A 24210-nucleotide genomic window follows, 5' to 3' on the forward strand; every position below is an offset into this window, starting at 1 on the left:
GTCACAAAAAATGAAATCTCAGGTATGCATAGAAAAAACTCAAGACGACTGACAAAGCGACAGGTTGTGAGGCATTTTTGACACTTCTCTTAAGTCGAGTGTGAATTATTTTGTTCCCAGTTTGTAGTATTTGAGTACGCATTCGACTAGTTGGGAGCGGAGAAGAGCAAACAAGCATGCACACACAAACAATGTTACGTGGAGTCATTGGAGTGCCACTGTATTGCCAATATTTACAACAGATGACATCAAATGCAGTTAAATACAGTACTTCTAGAATATGGCATGCAATATGAAAGCTCATACAGTATATAAATAAATATATACATCCTAATATTTAGAATTAATAAAACAAAAATAATTTGAAGTTGTTTCGTCAGTTTTAATTTAGCTGCTTTTAGCTGATGTTTTAGATTTTTGTCGAGGTACCGTCTCAGTTCCGGTTCGAGGTATTTTATGCAGGTATAGTATCAAAGTCAAAATTTTGGTATCGGACAAAAAATTATTTGGCAATACATCGCGATACTGTCCGTCCCGATCCGCAGTATCGCTCCATTAAGTGAGTCTCGATACTTTTGCATACCTTATATTGCCGTGCAGCGCCTGTACCACCGGCTGGTTACAAGGAGCCTGTCATATCTTAATCTGCCAAGCCAATAGGTGGCAGCACTGCGCCACCGCAGCTTAGAGGCAACACAAAAAAAGACACGAACTAGAGTGTAGCCTGCTAGCCTACTAGCTAACATGCCTTGGGCTGCAGCAACCAAACGCAAACGCCGCCGATGCAGCAAACATCTGTTTTTCTGCTAAAAATGTTTAAGGCCACAAGTGTATAGAAGTGCAGGCATGCAGCTTAGCGTCGTTCGTGTGGCCTGCGCTTGCCGTGGCCGTTTTCAACTGTCGGCTAAAGCGCTCCACAACAGCACCCGAACGAAGCGAGCGCCGTCGAAAAGTTGGACTTTTGAAATAATTCAGCACGCCAATCAGAATAGTTTGTGCAGAGAATGGATGGACATTGGAGCACCGGAACAGAGGAGCTCCAGTAAGGAGGCTCTCCAGCTTGGTGTGGACCATCGCGAGGAGAAGCGGTTCAGAAAATGGATGAATGGCTACTAGAAGTGTTTAAAAACTAAGTCCTAACTTTTATAAATTAAATGTAATATATAAAAACCTGCGAACAATTCAGTTTAAGAAAAGCCTCTTGGAAAGCCCTGATCCTTCGTTCATTCATATCTTGGGGATTTATTATAGAAAGAAACATGTGGGCTGCTCTTTTCATAATTTTTTTCCCTTTAAATCAGATGTGGAGAAGCTAATCGTTTGATATTTGGTCAAAGTGAGCATAAGGTGGAGATGGCCACGGTAATGTTGGTCCGGATTGAGAGAAGTTTTTGGGGAAATTCTTAGCAATGTATGTACAGTATGTGCAACGATTTTGAATGGAAAACACTTTTACTGATAATATTTACGGATTTGCCAAAACAGATGGCTGACATTGATAATGCATGATAATAGTGTTTTCCTAAATTTCAAAAACAAAAACGAAAGACATGAGTGAGCAAAATATGGGCCATCCCGGCCGGATGATCCCTTTTTTTAATTACACATGTTAAGATTAATACTAGCCCAAAAAAGCCTCAAAATAAAGCTTAAAAAAAAAAGGATTACAATACGTATCGGATCGCCACCAAAGTATCGTGATCTGGATTGGATCGCGACAGAAGTGGAGCGTCCCAGCCCTAGTGACAACACTAGTGCTAAGGGGCCCAAGTCAGCAGGATGATGTGTACAAGGGCCACTGGGACTAAACACTATAACTTCTGTTTTCTTTTCATTGAAATTCATTGCCATCCAAGCCTTTCCCCTTCATACAAAGTACAAAAAAATACAAAAATACAAAGAATGCATCAATTCAAAATGTCCACCTCATTCAATTCACCTTGCCATTAAGTGATAAAATAATTCACCCATGCAAAATCTTTCCACACCACATAATTCTTTCTACATTTTTGACCAGCAATTCCCCATTCATTTCAAATGACACATTCAACAATTCGTTCCCATTCTACATTTAAAATATTGAGCCCATTCAGTTCGCCTTGGGAATGATTTTCAACATTCCGACATACCTAAAAATTTCATAATTTCACTCACATATTGCACATTTTCAACATAATTTCACTTAGTTCAAAATAATGATCTATTATTCAATATCATTCCACATCATTCAATGTATCATTTTCAGCACTGTCTTTCAAGATTCTTCAATTCTTCTTCAACATCATTTCATTTCATTCAATATGATTCCACGTTTAATTTTTTTCAGTCAGCATTTCAGCATTCACACACAATTTCTCCAGATATTGTTTCATTCAATTTAATAAATAGTGTCCATGTTTTATAGTATTTGTTTTGAAATCCTCTTAGACAATATCATAAATTCTCTCACCCACTGAATAAAGGGTGGTCGACTGGTTGTACATGCTTCCACTTCAGAAGGATCAACCTTTGAGTCAGAAGCCATGAGAAAGCATTTGATAGGATATTAGACCATGATGACTTGGAATGACATCAAATATTGCTGTTACGGGGTTAGGATCAATAGTCCTGTCGCAAATATGAAAAAACAAACAAACAAAAACCTTTTAAGATTGCATCCCAAAAGCTACACAGACCATCACAACACCAAACATATAGGTCATAGTAGTAGGTCACTGTTTGCATCTGGGGCAATCATCATCAGTGGTAGGGCTGTGAATTAATTAGTACGTGGCGATTCGATTCGTATCACCATTCATAGGTCACGATTCGATTTGATACAGATTAATCCTGATACGAATCTATAAAAGTGATTATTGCGATTTTTTTAAAACTCAAATTTAGAAAATACTACTCAAACTTGTACATGTAGACTGTAAGATTTGTATGAAAATTTATTTATCTGAAAATTCAGGTTGCAGTCATGTTTGAACAGCACTGAAATCAAATATTAAGGCTTAATGTTCCATTAATATAACATTCTTCCATGCTTAATGTGTGAATCCTAATCCTTAGTAAGATGTTTTGTTGAATATTACCATAACAAAATTTATGTTTAAAAATCGATTCGGCCGCATATTGAATCGATTCGAGAATTGCGAGCTGTAATATCGCGATATATTGCCAAATCGATTTTTTCTAATACCCCTAATCAGTGGCGTTATAGATTTTATGGGTGTGACAATCAGTGGATCTTATCTTATCTTATCTTATCTTATCTTATCTTATCTAGTTTGGCTTTGGTCAAGTAGGACCAATGAAAGACTTTGAATTGAATTAAACAGTGACAAATGCAAATAGATGTTGAGTGAATTCAACTTATACCAAGGTCCCATACATGCTCCGAAATTTGCAAGTTTAAATCCGATTCCACTGATTTTCTGAGAACAGGTGAACTTTCAAGTTGCAGGTAACGTGTGACTCCACAGTCTTCTGTGTTTTTAGTTTAGGACGATGCCAAGCAAGGAAAAAGGTCGCAGTGACACAACGGCTGAGATCAAGTCACCCAAATCCTTACGTACCAAATAAGCCTAATTCAAAGCGCATAAGCAGGTGGCTCCTCGTTGTGTCTAAAAATTAAACGTCAGACAGCCTCTTGTTTCTTTGTCTGTCTTGTCTCCCTAGAACAACTTTGACATAAAAGCCAGTTTGTTTGTTTTTTAAAATTAAACTCCTCAAATCATTGTGTTGTTAAAGACAATTACCGGTAATCGTTTGATTCTATGAGACACTAACATCAAATGACTCACTACGTCAAGCCTCTTTGCCACGTCATGCAGTCTATACAGTTCCGCAATCTTCTCTTTATGTAAGGTTATCAATAAGAAATATGTTTTGTGTACGTTTTTTTGTGTGAAAATACAATATATTAGTTGGAGTTTTGTACTTCCATGAAATACTTTTCAGTGTCTGTAGTTACTTTTTCTGAAACACAAGAATCTGTACTTCTATTGGTCTTTTCTCCTTTCTGTGTGTGAATAGTTTTGCCACCTCATGTTTGAGTACCATGTCGCCAGTAGTTCTATGGCTTGACTGTAGGCCAGACAGCCTCTTGTTTCTTTGTTTGTCTTGTCAGCACAATTACATAGCAACTACACAGAAGCCGCAAAATAATTTAGGTGGTAGAAGAGCTCTTTGAAGTTTCTGCTTGTGTGTAATAAACTGAGGACACACGTACCCAAATAACAGGAAATGGGCTGAACCTTTTGGATGACTGCCAGATGCCTGCAGGGTAGTGATGTGCTGGGATAGGCTCAATGCGGTTATGGGACTTAAAATAACCTTTCAGTTTTGCCGCTAAACGGAGGGTTTAGTGCTTGCATGTATGTACACTGAGTTAACCCCTTCCCAAATCAGAAGATTTCAAATCTTTCAAATGTCAATTGGACACATTATGAGCTTAGCCTTGTTCACAAGAAGCCGTGGGCAGCCGTGGCCAAGAGGTTAAGATCACCACCTGCCTCCGAAGACGATCCCCGCCAGACATACGTCTGAGGTGCCCTTGATCAAGATCTGTTTTTGGTAGTTGGGGGAACACTTGGGGAAGACCAACATGTTGAAGCTTCTACTCTTGATTCATAGGGTGGCTTTCTTCCCCAACGGATCGACATTGCTTTCTTAAGCACTTGAGTGTTGAAAATTTCATCTAGGCTTCTGAAATTAACCCGTTACTTTGAAAGCAGTGCGAACAACTCTCCCTACGAGGTCCTCGTCCTTGATAGTAAGGTTTCCGTACCAACAAAAGGAAATGACAGACTCAATAAAAGCAGTATAGAACATTTTCAATAGGCTTTTATTGATCTGAAATTTAGCGAGCTTTCTCTAACAAAAAAAGCCATTGTTCATCTTTTTTACAAAGCATCTCACAGTTCACCTCAATTTTGTGTTCATCGTCAAGTATAGTGGTGAGATATTTGTAGTTGTTCACTCGTTCACATGACTGGTTATGAACAACAACACGATGAGGGACTGGGGATGAACGTCTAAAATATATACAAAGCTTCTCGTCTTGCAAACGTTGATTTGGAGGAAGGACTCATCACACCAAATCATCAAGCTCCTGGCCTGCTTCACAAAGCAGGCTAACAATAGCCACTTTTCCACTAGATCTGAACAGCACAGCACCACACTACACCGCGCGGCCTGGCACAACACCATTTGCATTACAACAGGTGCGCGGCAGGATTTATTGAACTGTCCAAGCTTGCACACTCTGCGGTCAAGTCTCGACCACTTTTTTGTTGTTGCAGGGATTCAAAATATAAATCACTGTTGCATGATGTGGCGACGTCGCAAAGTATGGCCCATTAAATGCAGAGAAGCTATCACATACAGATGAAAAATCTATTACGGGGTTTAAACCAGCAAGACAGAGACGCCTGCCAGCGGGCGTCAAGTCAATACACAATATAACAATGACGATTCTTCTAAGACTGTAATGGAAGTTAGGCTTCCCCTAAAATACCATGTGCGACCATGGGCCGGGGGAGCGACGAGGCTCCAGGCTGCGGCTGGAGCTCTCATTCACATGAATGGGAACACAATACCCGGAGAGCGGCGTGTGCGCTCGCGATTATTATTATTTTTTTTACCACAATCATTAAAGTTCATCCACTAGTACTGTACATTTTAAATTGTTAATATGGCTCAGTGTTGTTATAAAACCTCTGCCTCGCTCGCGTAAAAAACAGGATATGGGCATGTGCCACGGAGTTGCTCATTCATTGCTGTCGGCCAATCAGATGACAGTGACAACACGGTCCCGCTTGGCCCCAGATGACGGGCGCTTCTGAACCCCCTCAGAGATGGTTCTGAAAGGCGGTTCTATTGTAACCGCTCGGCCCCAAAAAAGTTGAATGGAAACGCGAAACCAGCTCAGTGGTCTAGTGATAGTGTCTGCCCTGAGACTGGGAGGTTGTGGGTTCAATTCCTTGGTCTGGTCATAACAAAGTCTATAAAATGGGACACATTGACGCCCTGCTTGACACTCAGCATTAAGGGTTGGAATTGGGGGTTAGCTCACCAAATTATTCCCGAGCGCGGCCCCTGCTGCTGCTCACCGCTCCCTCAGGGGATGGGTCAAATGCAGAGAACAAATTTCGCCACACTTAGGTGGGTGTGACAGTCAGTGGTACTTTAACTTTGACTTTGAACATCCGGGGCCAACCAAAGCCGACTCGATGTGTGGAACTGGTCTAGTGGAAAAGCGGTAAATGAAAGACTCAAATCTGCATATTTTATAAATAATCTGTCAGTGTGAAACAACAGCAGCTATTTTTTTTATAAACTATAAAGCGTCATCATAAACCACAACCGGGTGAAGATGATAGAGGGCTTGCTAAAGTTTCATTCAATCAACATTCCATTCCCTTTGTTGTTGCTGGGTTAGGGCACGGTGCTGATTTGACTCACAACTTATCTGTGGTTTCCGAAATATTGCCCTGTTCCAAAGGTTAGCTTCCCCCAACACTCTATTTTTTCAATAAAATTAAAATGGTTGCTAAATTATGTGAATATTAATAATGACAAATTAATTTATAGAACGAGGACTTTATCTCAATCTGCTGTTTAGATGAGTAAACACAAGTACAAGTATACACACCAACAAAGTCAAAATTATTTCATAAATAAAAACACTGAAACAAGAGTGTTGTTAGTGACAAGAATATCCTTGAAAGCTCCTGAGAAAGCTGTTTCAAAGCCACTGGCTGCCAGGAAAAGTAATTAAAAGATAAATAAAAATTCTACACATATCTGCAGCAAAGTGAGCAGAAATCTCTTAAAGTGGTATGAATCCTTTGGCAGTTCAGTTATTGTTATTGGATACTAGCTTCAAAGTTAGTAGTAGGCAGTGTTCCCTTTAAACTGCGCGGCTGTGCCAGCGCGCTACATGGTAGCCTACCAAAACTGGAGCACATGGAGCAAAAGGAATGGTATGAATGGTACCACTGTCTTCTGTGCAAAAAAGATCTCGAAAATAATTATATCTAATATTTCTTTTCTCATTCTTAATAATTTTTTTGAGGCAGATCAGCCTCGTCGGCCATTCCCCTTTGAACACACAGGCAATGTGATAACATAAATCAAAACGTTCAGTGAGGTTAGCAAAGCTCATGATGCTCATTTGTCGATATGTTCCCTGACATTTGCTAGCAACCAGTCCAGGGTGTATTGTGCTAGCTGGGATGTGCCCCAGTTCACCCTAAGACCACACTAATAAGGATAAGCTATGGATAAATGGATGGATGGAGTTAAAAACACAACAAAATGTAGTATTTTTTTTTTCTAGTGGGTCTCCAGTATTGTAGTAATTCACTACATTGTGCAGTGTCTATCTATCCAGAAAGCCACCTAGCCTGATCTTGGTCTGGCCTTGGTCTAGTCTTGGTCTTCTGCCCAGACTTGGTCTGGTCTTAACCTGGTGATTTTGACTTGAGGGAGATTTCTAGTTTAGTTGCACTTCTGTGACTTGTTTTGACAAATCTTGTTTATCACGTTGTCCTGTTGTGACAAACAAAACATTGACTCAACTAGATAATGGCAAAGTTGTAAATCCCATTGTATTTTGGGCACTTCCTGGAGAATGACTCACTTGATTATCAACAAATTGTTGAAATGTCGATTGACAAGATTTGTCCTTTGATCAGTCATTTAGCGGATAATTTGAAAGCAATTCCTCTTTGGGGTGATACAAAGATTGCCTTTTCATTGTCAACCACACCTTTAAGAGTAGAACATATTTGAATTTCTACTCATTTAAAAGTGATCACAACAGAGTTTAAAGTGACATAAAAGCAGGCACAGCACCAGCAACACATCAAGCGAACTTAACTTTCTGCGAACACCCCAATTAATTCAGTGTGGTGAGTACTTTGCATCTTTTTTATTTTTAACTTTTATTGTCTAACAGTGGTTTTCAAACTGAGGTACATGAAGGCACTTCGAGGGCTATGTGAGATTTTAAATTCTTACATTTAAAAAGTTGATAGTCTTCCTTTCAAGACTGATCAGTATCAAAAAGAAACTAGAACTGCGAGCAGCTGAAAAGGGCCCTCACAGCCCGGGTTACTTTGGGGTATTCGCACGTTGGGGAACTGATACATTGGAATTTTTCTGAAAATGCCAAAATAAACCATTACATATGGATTTATTTTCCTGGTGTGATGAGTGTGTAAAGTCTCTTGAGATTTCACTCATGTTTAGACCATCCAAATCAGCATAATTTTGCTTGGCAACAGCATTCGGCGAAATAAAACTTTTTGCTTTTTCTTTTCATTGGGAACATCTTTAGATGACACGCTCACAGATTTAAGTCAATTGTGGCAAGGTTCATGAGTTTTCATCCATGTTTAGACCATCAAAATAAATACCCCCCCCCCCCCACACACACAAAGTTCGTGTTTTAATATTATGAAGGCCTAAACACTCTTAGTAGGTGGTACTGCCACTACAATAAAAAATAGGTTTGTAGAACTCTCACCAAATATGTAAAATTCTGAGACAGTCTCTGCTCGTGCCCCAATGGTAATAAATTCTACATGAATTAAAACAGGGCACGCTTCCTCAATGAACATCAACAAAACAAAAAACAACTTGTAAGGGCAACTAAATGCCCATTAATCAAATGTATTATTTTTCATATGCTGTCAAACCCCATACAATCTTTTTCACCGCTTTATAGGACATCATCGGAGATGATGATGATGTACAAGATTTTTCTTATTGTCCTTCTGCTGGTTGGTAAGTTATCAAACTCAAATCAAAAGGGAGATATTGCGATGTAAAATTGACGAACAATTGAACTCCATTGACACAGGAAGTCACAGTAGACCGATTCGAAGACGTTCAAATGCGATTCAAGATGCTTTAGAAAGGAAAAGCTGGCAAGAAGAAAAAAAGTGCGAACATGAACACAAACACGAGGACGACGGCAATGACAAGGAAGACAGAAATTACGACAGTGATGACAGTAGTAATGATGATAATGACGACAAAAATAATGATGGGGATGAGATTGATGATAATGACGGTGACAACGACGATGATGAAAACAATGATGGCGAGGAGGATGATGATGGGGATGATAATGGAAACGATTCTAATGACGAAGATGATGATGACGAGGAGGATGATGATGGGGATGATAATGGCAACGATTCTAATGACGAAGATAATGATGACGAAGATAATGATGATGATGATAATGGCAACGATGATGATGATGACGAAGATGATGATGATAATGGCAACGATGATGATGACGAAGATGATGAGGATGAGATTGATGATAATGACGGTGACAACGACGACGATGAAAACGATGATGGCGAGGAGGATGATGATGGGGATGATAATCGCAACGATTCTAATGACGAAGATGATGATGACGAGGAGGATGATGATGGGGATGATAATGGCAACGATTCTAATGACGAAGATGATGATGACGAAGATAATGATGATGATGATAATGGCAACGATGATGACGAAGATGATGATGATATTGGCAACAATGATGATGACGAAGATGATGATGATAATGGCAATGATGATGATGATGATGATGGCAACGATGATGATGACGAAGATCATGATGATGGCAACGATGATGACGAAGATGATAATGGCAACGATGATGATGATAATGGCAACGATGATGATGACGAAGATGATGATAATGATATAGGCAACGATGATGATGACGAAGATGATGATGATAATGGCAACGATGATGATGATGAAGATGATGATAATGGCAACAATGATGAGAAAGATGATGATGATGAAGATGATGACAATGGCAACGATGATGATGACGAAGATGATGATAATGACAACGTTGAGGACGAAGATGATGATGAAAATGGCAACGATGATGATGATGAAGATAATGGCAACGATGATGATGAAGAAGATGATGATAATGACGATGATGATGACGAAGATGATGGCGACGAAGAGGATGACGAAGATGATGATAATGGCAACGATGATGATGATGATGATGCAGATAATGGCAACGATGATGATGACGAAGATCATAATGGCAACGATGATGATGTCGAAGATGATGATGATGAAAATGGCAACGATGATGATGATGAAGATGATGATGAAGATAATGGCAACGATGATGATGAAGAAGATGATGATGATGATAATGGCAACGATGATGATGACGAAGATGATGATGATAATGGCAACGATGATGATGACGAAGGTGATGATGATAATGGCAACAATGATGATGACGAAGATGATAATGATAATGGCAACGATGATGATGACGACAATGATGATAATGGCAACGATAATGACGAAGATGATAATGGCAACGATGATGATGACGAAGATGATAATGAAGATAATGGCAACGATGATGATGACGAAGATGATGATGATAATGGCAACGATGATGATGCTGACGATGATGATAATGGCAACAATGATGACGACGAAGATAATGATGATAATGGCAACGATGATGATGACGAAGATGATGATAATGGCAACGATGATGATGACGAAGATGATGATAATGGCAACGATGATGATGACGAAGATGATAATGAAGATAATGGCAACGATGATGACGATGAAGATGATGATGATAATGGCAACGATGATGACGAAGATAATGATGATGATAATGGCAACAATGATGATGACGAAGATAATGATGATAATGGCAACGATGATGACAACGAAGATGATGATAATGGCAACGATGATGATGACGATAATGCAGATAATGGCAACGATGATGATGACGAAGATGAAAATGGCAACGATGATGATGAAGATGATGATGAAGATAATGGCAACGATGATGATGAAGATGATGATGATGATAATGGCAACGATGATGATGACGAAGATGATGATGATGATAATGGCAACGATGATGATGACGAAGGTGATGATAATGGCAACAATGATGATGACGAAGATGATGATGATAATGGCAACGATGATGATGACGACAATGATGATAAAGGCAACGATAATGACGAAGATGATAATGGCAACGATGATGATGACGAAGATGATAATGAAGATAATGGCAACGATGATGATGACGAAGATGATGATGATAATTGCAACGATGATGATGCTGACGATGATGATGATGATAATGGCAACAATGATGATGACGAAGATAATGATGATAATGGCAACGATGATGATGACGAAGATGATGATAATGGCAATGATGATGATGACGAAGATGATGATAATGGCAACAATGATGACGAAGATGATGATAATGGCAACGATGATGACGACAAAGATGATAATGGCAACGATGATGATGACGATAATGGCAACGATGATGATGACGAAGATGATGATAATGGCAACGATGATGATGATGAAGATGATGATGATAATGGCAACGATGATGATGAAGATGATGATAATGGCAACAATGATGACAAAGATGATGATGAAGATAATGGCAACGATGATGATAACGAAGATGATGTTAATGGCAACGATGATGATGACAATGGCAACGACGATGATGACGAAGATGATGATGATGATAATAATGGCAACAATGATGATGATGATGATAATGGCAACGATGATGATGACGAAGATGATGATAATGGCAACGATGATGATGACGAAGATGATGATAATGGCAACGATGATGACAAAGATGATGATGATAATGGCAACAATGATGATGACGAAGATGATGATGAAGATAATGGTAACGATGATGACGAAGATGATGATGATGATGATAATGGCAACGATGATGATAACGAAGATGATGATAATGGCAACGATGATGATGACGATAATGGCAACGATGATGATGAAGATGATGATAATGGCAACGATGATGATGACGAAGATGATGATGACGATAATGGCAACGATGATGATGACGAAGATGATGATAGAAACGGCAACGACGATGACGACGGCCAAGATGATGATGATGAAGATGACGATAATGGCAATGACGATGATGATAATGAAGATGATGGCAATGATAACAACAATGATGATGTTGACGAAGATGATGATGACGATAATGGCAACGGTGATGATGACGAAGATGATGATGCAGATAATGGCAACGATGATGATGCTGACGAAGATGATAATGGCAACGATGATGATGATAATGGCAACAATGATGATGACGAAGATAATGATGATAATGGCAACGATGATGATGACGAAGATGATGATAATGGCAACGATGATGATGACGAAGATGATGATAATGGCAACGATGATGATGACGAAGATGATGATAATGGCAACGATGATGACGAAGATGATGATGATGATAATGGCAACAATGATGATGACGAAGATAATGGCAACAATGATGATGACGAAGATGATGATAATGGCAACGATGATGACGAAGATGATGATAATGGCAACGATGATGACGAAGATGATGATGATGATAATGGCAACAATGATGATGACGAAGATAATGGCAACAATGATGATGACGAAGATGATGATGAAGATAATGACAACGATGATGACAACGAAGATGATGATAATCGCAACGATGATGATGACGATAATGGCAACGATGATGATGAAGATGATGAAAATGGCAACGATGATGATGACGAAGATGATGATAATGGCAATGATGATGATGGCGAAGATGATGATGATAATGGCAACGACGATGATGACGAATATGATGATGATGATAATGGCAACGATGATGATGACGAAGATGATGATGACGATAATGGCAACAATGATGATGACGAAGATAATGGCAACAATGATGATGACGAAGATAATGGCAACAATGATGATGACGAAGATGATGATAATGGCAACGATGATGACGAAGATGATGATAATGGCAACGATGATGACGAAGATGATGATGATGATAATGGCAACAATGATGATGACGAAGATAATGGCAACAATGATGATGACGAAGATGATGATGAAGATAATGACAACGATGATGACAACGAAGATGATGATAATCGCAACGATGATGATGACGATAATGGCAACGATGATGATGAAGATGATGATAATGGCAACGATGATGACGAAGATGATGATAATGGCAACAATGATGATGACGAAGATGATGATAATGGCAACGATGATGATGACGATAATGGCAGCAATGATGATGAAGATGATGATAATGGCAACGATGATGATGACGAAGATGATGATAATGGCAACGATGATGATGACGATGATGATGATGATAATGGCAATGATGATGATAATGGCAACAATGATAATGGCAACAATGATGATGACGAAGATGATGAAGATAATGGCAACGATGATGATAACGAAGATGATGATAATGGCAACGACGATAATGACGACGGCGAAAATGATGATGACGATAATGGCAATGGTGATGGTGACGAAGATGATGATGCAGATAATGGCAACGATGATGATGACGAAGATGATGATGATAATGGCAACGATGATGATGACGAAGATGATGATGACGAAGATAATGATGATGATGAAAATGGCAACGATGATGACGAAGATGATGATGATAATGGCAGCGACGATGATGACGAAGATGATGATGATAATGGCAACGATGATGATGACGATAATGGCAACGATGATGATGAAGATGATGATAATGGCAACGATGATGATGATGAAGATGATGATAATGGCAATGATGATGATGACGAATATGATGATGATGATAATGGCAACGATGATGATGACGAAGATGATGATGACGATAATGGCAACGATGATGATGACGAAGATGATGATAGAAACGGCAACGACGGCCAAGATGATGATGATGAAGATGACGATAATGGCAATGACGATGATGATAATGAAGATGATGGCAATGATAACGACAATGATGATGATGACGAAGATGATGATGACGATAATGGCAACGGTGATGATGACGAAGATGATGATGCAGATAATGGCAACGATGATGATGACGAAGATGATGATGATAATGGCAACGATGATGATGATGATGATAATGGCAACAATGAAGATGACGAAGATGATGATGATAATGGCAACGATGATGATGACGACAATGATAATAATGGCAACGATAATGACGAAGATGATGATAATGGCAACGAAGATGATGATGATAATGGCAACGATGATGATGCTGACGAAGATGATGATAATGGCAACGATGATGATGATGAAGATGATGATAATGGCAACGATGATGATGATAATGGCAACAATGATGATGACGAAGATAATGATGATAATGGCAACGATGATGATGACGAAGATGATGATAATGGCAACGATGATGATGATGATAATGGCAACGATGATGACGAAGATGATGATAATGGCAACGATGATGATGACGAAGATGATAATGAAGATAATGGCAACGATGATGACGACGAAGATGATGATGATAATGGCAACGATGATGACGAAGATGATGATGATGATAATGGCAACAATGATGATAACGAAGATGATGATGAAGATAATGGCAACGATGATGACAACAAAGATGATGATAATCGCAACGATGATGATGACGATAATGGCAACGATGATGACGAAGATGATGATAATGGCAACGATGATGACGAAGATGATGATAATGGCAACAATGATGATGATGAAGATGATGATAATGGCAACGATGATGATGATGAAGATGATGATAATGGCAACGATGATGATGATAATGGCAACAATGATGATGACGAAGATAATGATGATAATGGCAACGATGATGATGACGAAGATGATGATAATGGCAACGATGATGATGATGATAATGGCAACGATGATGACGAAGATGATGATAATGGCAACGATGATGATGACGAAGATGATAATGAAGATAATGGCAACGATGATGACGACGAAGATGATGATGATAATGGCAACGATGATGACGAAGATGATGATGATGATAATGGCAACAATGATGATAACGAAGATGATGATGAAGATAATGGCAACGATGATGACAACAAAGATGATGATAATCGCAACGATGATGATGACGATAATGGCAACTATGATGACGAAGATGATGATAATGGCAACGATGATGACGAAGATGATGATAATGGCAACAATGATGATGACGATGATGATGACGATAATGGCAACGATGATGATGACGAAGATGATGATGATAATGGCAATGATGATGATAATGGCAACGATGAAGATGACGAAGATGATGATGATAATGGCAACGATGATGATGATGATGATAATGGCAACAATGAAGATGACGAAGATGATGATGATAATGGCAACGATGATGACGACAATGATAATAATGGCAACGATAATGACGAAGATGATGATAATGGCAACGATGATGATGATGAAGATGATGATAATGGCAACGATGATGATGATAATGGCAACAATGATGATGACGAAGATAATGATGATAATGGCAACGATGATGATGACGAAGATGATGATAATGGCAACGATGATGATGACGAAGATGATAATGGCAACGATGATGATGACGAAGATGAAGATAATGGCAACGATGATGATGACGAAGATGATGATGATAAGGGCAACGATGATGACGAAGATGATGATGATAATGGCAACAATGATGATGACGAAGATGATGATGAAGATAATGGCAACGATGATGACAACAAAGATGATGATAATCGCAACGATGATGATGACGATAATGGCAACGATGATGACGAAGATGATGATAATGGCAACGATGATGATAATGGCAACGATGATGACGAAGATGATAATGGCAACGATGATGATGACGAAGATGATGATGATAATGGCAATGATGATGATGATAATGGCAACAATGATGATGACGAAGATGATGAAGATAATGGCAACGATGATGATAACGAAGATGATGATAATGGCAACGATGATGATGACGATAATGGCAACGATGATGATGAAGATGATGATAATGGCAACGATGATGATGACGAAGATGATGATAATGGCAACGATGATGATGACGAAGCTGATGATGATAATGGCAATGATGATGATAATGGCTACAATGATGATGACGAAGATGATGAAGATAATGGCAATGATGATGATAACGAAGATGATGATAATGGCAACGACGATAATGACGACGGCGAAAATGATGATGATGAAGATGACGATAATGGCAATGACGATGATGATAATGAAGATGATGGCAATGATAACGACAATGATGATGATGATAATGGCAACGATGATGACGAAGATGATGATAATGGCAACGATGACGAAGATGATGATGACGATAATGGCAACGGTGATGATGACGAAGATGATGATGCAGATAATGGCAACGATGATGATGACGAAGACGATGATGATGATAATGGCAACAATGATGATGATGATAATGGCAACGATGATGATGACGAAGATAATGATGATGATGAAAATAGCAACGATGATGACGAAGATGATGATGATAATGGCAACGATGATGATGACGAAGATGATGATGATAATGGCAACGATGATGACGAAGATGATAATGATGATAATGGCAACAATGATGATGACGATGATGATGATGATAATGGCAATGATGACGAAGATGATGATGACGATGATGATAATGGCAATGATGACGATGACGAAGATGATGATAATGGCAATGATGACGATGACGAAGATGATGATGACGATAATGGCAACGGTGATGATGACGAAGATGATGATGCAGATAATGGCAACGATGATGATGACGAAGATGATGATGATGATAATGGCAACGATGATGATGACGAAGATGATGATGATAATGGCAACGATGATGATGACGAAGATGATGATGACGAAGATAATGATGATGATGAAAATGGCAACGATGATGACCAAGATGATGATGATAATGGCAACGATGATGATGACGAAGATGATGATGATGATAATGGCAACGATGATGATGACGAAGATGATGATGATAATGGCAACGATGATGATGACGAAGATGATGATGACGAAGATGATGATGACGAAGATAATGATGATGATGAAAATGGCAACGATGATGACCAAGATGATGATGATAATGGCAACGATGATGATGACGAAGATGATGATGATGATAATGGCAACGATGATGATGACGAAGATGATGATGATAATGGCAACGATGATGACGACGAAGATGATGATGATAATGGCAACGATGATGACGAAGATGATAATGATGATAATGGCAACGATGATGATGACGAAGATGAAGACAACGATAATGGCAATGACGATGAGGATGACGAAGATGACGACAATGATGACGACGACGATAACGATGATGATGGAAACGACGATGATGAAGATGACGGTGAGGATGATGACGAAGATGATAACAACGATGATAATAATGACGACGGTGATAATGATGATGGGGAAGATGACGGTGACGATAATGGCAATGACAATGACGATGATGAAGATGAGGATGACGATGACAACGATGATGGCAAAGATTGCGATGAGTCTCACGTAGTGGTCCAAGTCGGGGGCAACAAGATCGTGTTGGAGGACACGCACGCTTTGGTCAAGATCCAAGACAACAAGATCATCATCAAGTTGCCTTCTTCGCACTGCGCCTACCACTGCCCGCACAGTGGCCACCACGCTGCTGAGGACCACTCAGGACACGCTTCTCAAGACAGCTCCCAGGATGGCCTGGTCGCACCTTAAGGCCCTGCACGTATCGGTTTCACGCGTATATGATCCAGTGTGTTCAACATGTATGACCTTCAGTGTCCATTTGGTCACGTACGTTCCATCTTCAGTACGTCTGTCACGTTTGTCTTCAGGAATTTCAGAAGGGTTGGAAACGGTCTTGAAGGGCAGCCTCAAAAGACTTGGACTTGTTTGTACAAAGCCTTCAATTGGACCCTACCGATAACCTGCCACTTGTGAATTTCTGTAAATTTGAGTTGTGAGAATGTGAAATAAAATGCTAATAAAAATAATAATAATATAATAATCTTATTTATATAGCACCTTTCAAGCAACACAGCACAAGATGCTTTACAAACAATAAAATACAAACACATAAAAGCCAACAGGCAGTTAAAACAGACATAAGAAGATTACAAAAATAATAATAATAAAAAGAACAAACATACAAATATACTATACATACAATAAAAGTCAAACAATGTAATCAGAAAACAAAATCCCCAAAAATAAGTCTTTAAAAGAGACTTAAAAGATGTTAGAGACTCTGCATTTCTAACATGGTTGGGAATGCTGTTCCAGAGTCTCGGGGCCTTAACAGCAAAAGCTCAATCACCCTTAGTTTTTAACTTGGACAGTGGAACTGCCAATAATGTTTGATTGGCGGATTTTAACAATATCTTTAGTCTATACGGATTTAAAAGCTCATTAATATATTCTGGTGCCATGCCGTGGAGTGCTTTAAAAGTTATTAACAAAATGTTCAAATCAACTCTAAATTGTACCGGCAGCCAATGTAAAGATGCCAAAATCGGGGTGATATGAGTTATTTTACTATTTCTAGTAAGCAATCGTGGAGCAGAATTTTGAACTACTTGTAGTTTGTTCAAATAATTGATAATGAATAATTTTCTTGTTATCCTCAAATGAGAGAACCGACTTAATTTTAGCAATATTGCGGCGTTGCAAGTAGCATGAAAGCACGAGCTTCTTTACATGGATATCAAACTTCAGTTCTGAATCAAATATCACACCAAGATTTCGAGAAGAAGGTCTAATATTTGAAACAAGAGGGCCAAGTAAGGATTGTAGCCTATCTGAGACTTCCTTTGGGCCAAATATAATAACAGTTTTGCTTTAATTTAATTGTAGGAAATTATTTGTCAACCACTTTTGAACATCAGCTAAACAGTCCTGCAAAACCAATACATTGCTAAAATCAGTGGGTTTTACTGAAATATGTAACTGAGTCATCAGCATAACAATGAAATGCTATATAGTGACGCGAATAATTAATCCCAGCGGTAACATGTAAATTGAGAATAAAATAGGCCCCAGAATGGAGCCTTGCGGTACACCAGAATTAACCTGCACAGTTGAGGATACATGTTCACCCAGGGAAACCAAAATTTTCCTATTGGTTAGGTAAGAAATAAAGCATTCCAAAAAAGTGCTAGAGAGCCCAACCCAAGTTTTCAGCTTATCAATCATAATAACATGGTCGACTGTATCAAATGCAGAACTGTCCAAATGTACCAGTAAAGAATAGTCGCCAGAGTCCGCATTCATCAAAAGGTAATTTGTGACCCGAAGAAGTGCCGTTACAGTACTATGATAATGTCTAAAACCTGAGTGGAATTTTTCAAAAATATTGTTTGTTTCCACCACTCCATGACTTTCAATGTAAAAGGCAATTTTCATATTGGTCTAAAATTAGAAAGGGTGGCAGGATCTAGATAAGGCTTCTTTAAAAGTGGTTGAATACACAGGCAGTCTTAAAATACTCTGGAACACAGCCAGAGGAAAGAGAACTATTAATCACATAAAGCAAATCAGGACCAATAGACAGCATTACTTCCTTAAGAACTCTAGTTGGAATAATATCCAAAGGACTGGAAGACAGTTTCATATTTGGCACGGTATCCATTAGATCTAAAAAATAAATTGGTATAAAGCGATCAAGCAAATTCAATCGAGTACATAAAACGTTAACAGGTAGAACATAGCCAATGTTAGGTCGTATGGTTATCTTGTCAGAGAAGAATCTTAAAAACTTCTCACAATCAGCCTGGGAAGCAGCTAAAGTAGCTGCAACTAACTGGTGGGTTCACCAAACGATCAATTTTGAATAGAAACCTTGTATTATGCTGATTCAGTGAAATTAATTCAGAGAAATATTTTTCTCTAGCTTTTTTCACTTCATTATATGATTTTAGCAGGCTTTTCATGCTTTTGTGGCTTTCCACTTTTGTTCTACCTTCCTGCATTCTCTCCTCAAGTTGCGACTTCTATCATCTATCCATAGCAAAAAGTGATGCACATGTTTTGTTTGAATTCTAAGAGGTGCAACAGCATCTAAAGCAGATCGACATTCATTATTAAATACTTCTAACATTTCATTACAGTCCATTATGTGTGCCATATTAACACAAGTTAAAAAGACAGATGCCGTCTCCTGTCATGTGGGTGATGGTCGATTTCTGGCTGACAAAATTGCAATTGATGTACTGAAATAGATGTGTTGTATTTATTTTAGTCCGGCTACTGTTGTGTTGAACAATTGCAAAACACAAAGAAAAGAGACCTGTGTCGGACCGGAAAAAACGAGTCAGGTTATATATATCCTTTCCGTTAAATAAATTATGAATAAATAAATAATCGAGTCTGGATAACAGACTTACACATCCATTGACAAGCGATCTGGCAACTCACTCAATAGTAACTAATGGGTGCGAGTGACGTCCTGTCAATGAGGAGACATGGCGACGAGTATTAAAATTAACGAGTGGGATTATTTTTGGCAAAATACAAGACTAGACACAAAAATGTGAACACCAGGTATTTATCAAACATTACAATATATGCTCCGATTCCTCATCAATATATCGAAATGTTACTCCAGAGGTACACTTTAAATCATATAAAAAAATGTTCTCTTTTAAATATTGCCATGATCCCAAAAATGTATTCATACATTTTTCATGTGTTTGTTATGTTTTTGCAGAGAGGGAGGAGGGAGAGAGAGAGAGGGGCACGGAGGAGGGAGCGAGAGAAAGAGAGACAGACAGAGAGAGCAAGAGGGAGGGAAGGGGGAAGGTAAGGATGGAGGAGAGTGAGAGACAGAGCGAGGGAGAGTGAGAGGGAGAGACAGCAAGAGAGAGACAGAGCTACAGAGAAAGAGAGGGAAGGAGGGGGGAGGGAGAGAAACAGAGAGAAGGAGGATGAGAGAGAGAGGGAGAGGGAAGAGGGACAGACAGAGTGAGAGTGGGGGAAAGAGGGAGAGAAAGACAGCGAGAGAAAGAGAGACAGTGAGAGAGCGAGTGAGAGAGGAAAGAGGGAGCGAGAGAGGGGGAGAGAAAGAGAGATAGAAAGAGAGAGAGAAAGAGGGAGAGAGACAGAGAGAGAGAAATAGAGAGGGGGAGAGAAAGAGCAAGAGAGACAGACAGAGACAGCAAGAGACAGAGACAGAGAGGGGGACAGCGAGAGATACAGAGAGATGAGATTCTAGTATGACGCGGTGCTGCTCGACGGGGTTGTGGCAGAAAGGGGAACTACAGTGCATGACAATTTCGGCCTGGAATGGACCAGCCGTACGGTTTCTATCAAACTTCACGATGGCTGCCACTCCCCTGGTAGGGACACATGAGCAGCCCCCCTCACCCCCTACCCCGTTCGCACGAATCTGCGGTAAAGTCTTTGGGAGACTGGCATAAACAGGGACTGCGCAAATATTGTATTAGGGTTGCTCCACCCAGAATGCTCAGTTTCCATTTTGTACATTCCAAAAAACACAACATCTAACCCATAACATTTATGTTTTGCAATTTAATTTAATGAATATCTCATGCAAGCAATGTAGCAGTCGTGGCTAAGGTCGGCTAGTCTACAAACATGCAGGTCTTGGCATGTTCTTGTCAAGAAGTGGTTAGCGATGCAAGGGTAGGGGAGGTGGAGTGAAGTGAGGCTACTTTCAAATCTTGCTAGCAGTTGAGAAATCCATAAACTCCTCCCCAATTATTGTTCATAGTCGCAGTAACAACACATCACGCTGGTGTCTGTGTGGAAGGCACAGGCTGATAAACGACAGATCTTCTGTTGAAGATCTTATGTGCCAATGGTTCATGATCTCGAATTGTTTTTTTCCAACAATTGAAATGTCTCACGGGACACATTGTAATCCATTGTGAGTGACTTTTTTAAATATTTTTTTACCTTCCAAGCTTCCTGGTTTCTCTGCAATGCGTATTTGCCTCTCGGGGACAACAGGCTCGCCCTCTGAGTTGCCAATGTCAGCTGGCACGAGGGGCAGGCACACCCTTTCCTCCTCCTCAGACCGAGGATAGTAGAGTGGAAGCAATTTCCTGTACACTACCTACAAAAATTTTGCACAATCACCAAATGTAGTAAGTGTGTCATGCAGGTTGTACAGACTGACCAAAGTTGGACAAACCTCCTCTGTCTCGGACACAGCAAACACCACTGCCTCTATGCTGCTTCCATGCTTCTCCAGGAACCTGCGTACTGTTCCTGTGGACAAATACAGTGGATATAAGAAGTCTGCACAGCCCTGCTGAAATGCCAGGCTTATGTTTTTTGTTTTTTTTTATTGACCAAGATACAGTAAATCAGTTCAAAATTTTGTCCAGCATTAATGTGACTCATAACCTGTGCAACAACAACAACAACAAAAAAAAATTCAAGAGGGGGAGTACAAAAACTCTCATGATGTGGGTGCACAAGTATGCCCGTCCTTTTATAACTGGGGAAGCGGCTGTTCGGAATTAACCCATCACATTCTCACTCACTCATGTTCAATGGGAATCACCACACACCTGACACGGTTTAACATAACTGATTAACACCAAATAAAGTTCAAATATTTTACGAGGGGGCGGCACGATGGATGATTGGTTGGCATGTCCACTTCGCAGTGCAGAGGTCGTGAGTTCGAATCTAGGTTCCCGCCATCCTGGGTGGAGTTCGTGTTTTTTTTCCTGGTACTTCACTTTCCTCCCACATTGCGAAAAACATGCATGGTAGCTTAGTTGAAGAGTCTAAAATTGTCCCTGGGTGTGGTTGTGAATTGTTGTTCATCTATGTAAGCCCTGAGATTGGCTGGCAACCAGTTCAGAGTGTACCCCACCAAATGCCTGAAGACAGCTAGGATAGGCTCCAGCACCCCCAGGACCCTTGTGAGAAATAAGTGGTTCGGAAAAAAGGATGGATGTTCTACTTGGGTTTTCCTGATATTTTGTTATTTTATCTACAGCACAAGCCATGGTACGCAGAGAGCTTCCAAACACATCAGTCAAAAGAAGGGTACAAAAGAATTTCCCAGGCATTATCAAGTGTATAGTATCAAGTGGAGAAAATTCGGCAAAACAGTGACATTACCAAAAACTTAAAACTTCCTTTCCAAAAATTTGGGGCTCATCAAGTTTTGGATCTCTTTTTGGAACTGTCTGGGGCTTTAGTGAAGATGGAGTAAATTGTCAACTGGTCCAAACAGTGTAATTAATCTTCAAAATCCTTCAGGAATCTGCTAGAAAGTAAACAAATGTCTGAACTTTACTGTATTTGGGGTTAATCAAAAAAACTTAAAATAGTGAAAGATGTGCCCCCCCCATCCCCCTTTAACATGATTTAGAATGTGATTGGCAATTTCTTAAAACAGCCACATAAACCAACTTAACAGGGTGTGCACACTACAGGTAAGGTTGAACTATTTAGTTGATTGATTGATGCATCGACTTTACCACTCTGCAATGATGAATTCAACTTGTCAGCAGTCATGTGTTTTGGCATTAACAACACGGATGCTTCACTAAAGCAACAGGTAGCAGGTCCGGGCAGCAAGCTCAGCGGTGCCACAGGCGAGTGGAAACACTTCACAAAAAATGAGACAGGTAGCAGTCGCGTGTAAAACATGTCCAATAAGCCTATCCTCAAACGTAACAAAAGCACAAACGCTATGAATGCCTAGGCAGCCCTGCATTGCTGCGTTACGTGAATTGGAGTTAGTGTCTTGGTGTCTGTGAGGCAATGAGGGCATCTGAATGTAATATGACGAGTGAGTCAGGGGGTGGCGTGACTACCTGTGGATGGCAAGCGCATATGTTTGTGGTGGGGAGAGCGAGCTTGTACTTGGAGGCTCGAGGCAAAGTTGAGACAACTGAAAATATAGAAACTACATCATCCACTGGGGAACTCTGACTCAACTATCAACTTAGTGTCTGTTACCAAAAAAAAAAAAATCTCTCAGGAAGTGAAATGAAGTCGTTCAACCACTGGCACAGATTTCACTGTTTAGTTTTACTTCCCCTTTCCAAAACATTTAATCTTTTTGTCAAATTGAGGGGTGTCAAGCTCATTTTAATTCAGGGGCCACTTTGATCCAAGTGGGCCAGACCAGTATGTCTGTGGCATACTAAGCTGTTAATAATAATAAAAATTTTTTTTTGGTGCAAATAATCACAAGTATTTTCTGAAAAT

The 24210-nt window shown here is 39.6% G+C and overlaps 1 protein-coding gene across 2 annotated transcripts in view; it reads right to left on the reverse strand.

Annotated features, from left to right (window-relative positions):
* gdap2 (ganglioside induced differentiation associated protein 2) overlaps positions 1-24210 on the reverse strand; it is a 51422-nt gene that overhangs the window by 19070 nt on the left and 8142 nt on the right. For both annotated transcript variants that reach the window (XM_077580506.1, XM_077580507.1), the window contains exons 6-7: positions 22169-22245; positions 21931-22090 (exon numbers count right to left, since the gene is read on the reverse strand). In XM_077580506.1, coding sequence (XP_077436632.1) covers positions 21931-22090; positions 22169-22245 — 237 coding nt within the window. The remainder of the gene's footprint in view (positions 1-21930; positions 22091-22168; positions 22246-24210) is intronic.

The sequence above is a fragment of the Vanacampus margaritifer genome, chromosome 11, assembly GCF_051991255.1.
Source record: "Vanacampus margaritifer isolate UIUO_Vmar chromosome 11, RoL_Vmar_1.0, whole genome shotgun sequence".
Taxonomy (NCBI): Eukaryota; Metazoa; Chordata; class Actinopteri; order Syngnathiformes; family Syngnathidae; genus Vanacampus; species Vanacampus margaritifer.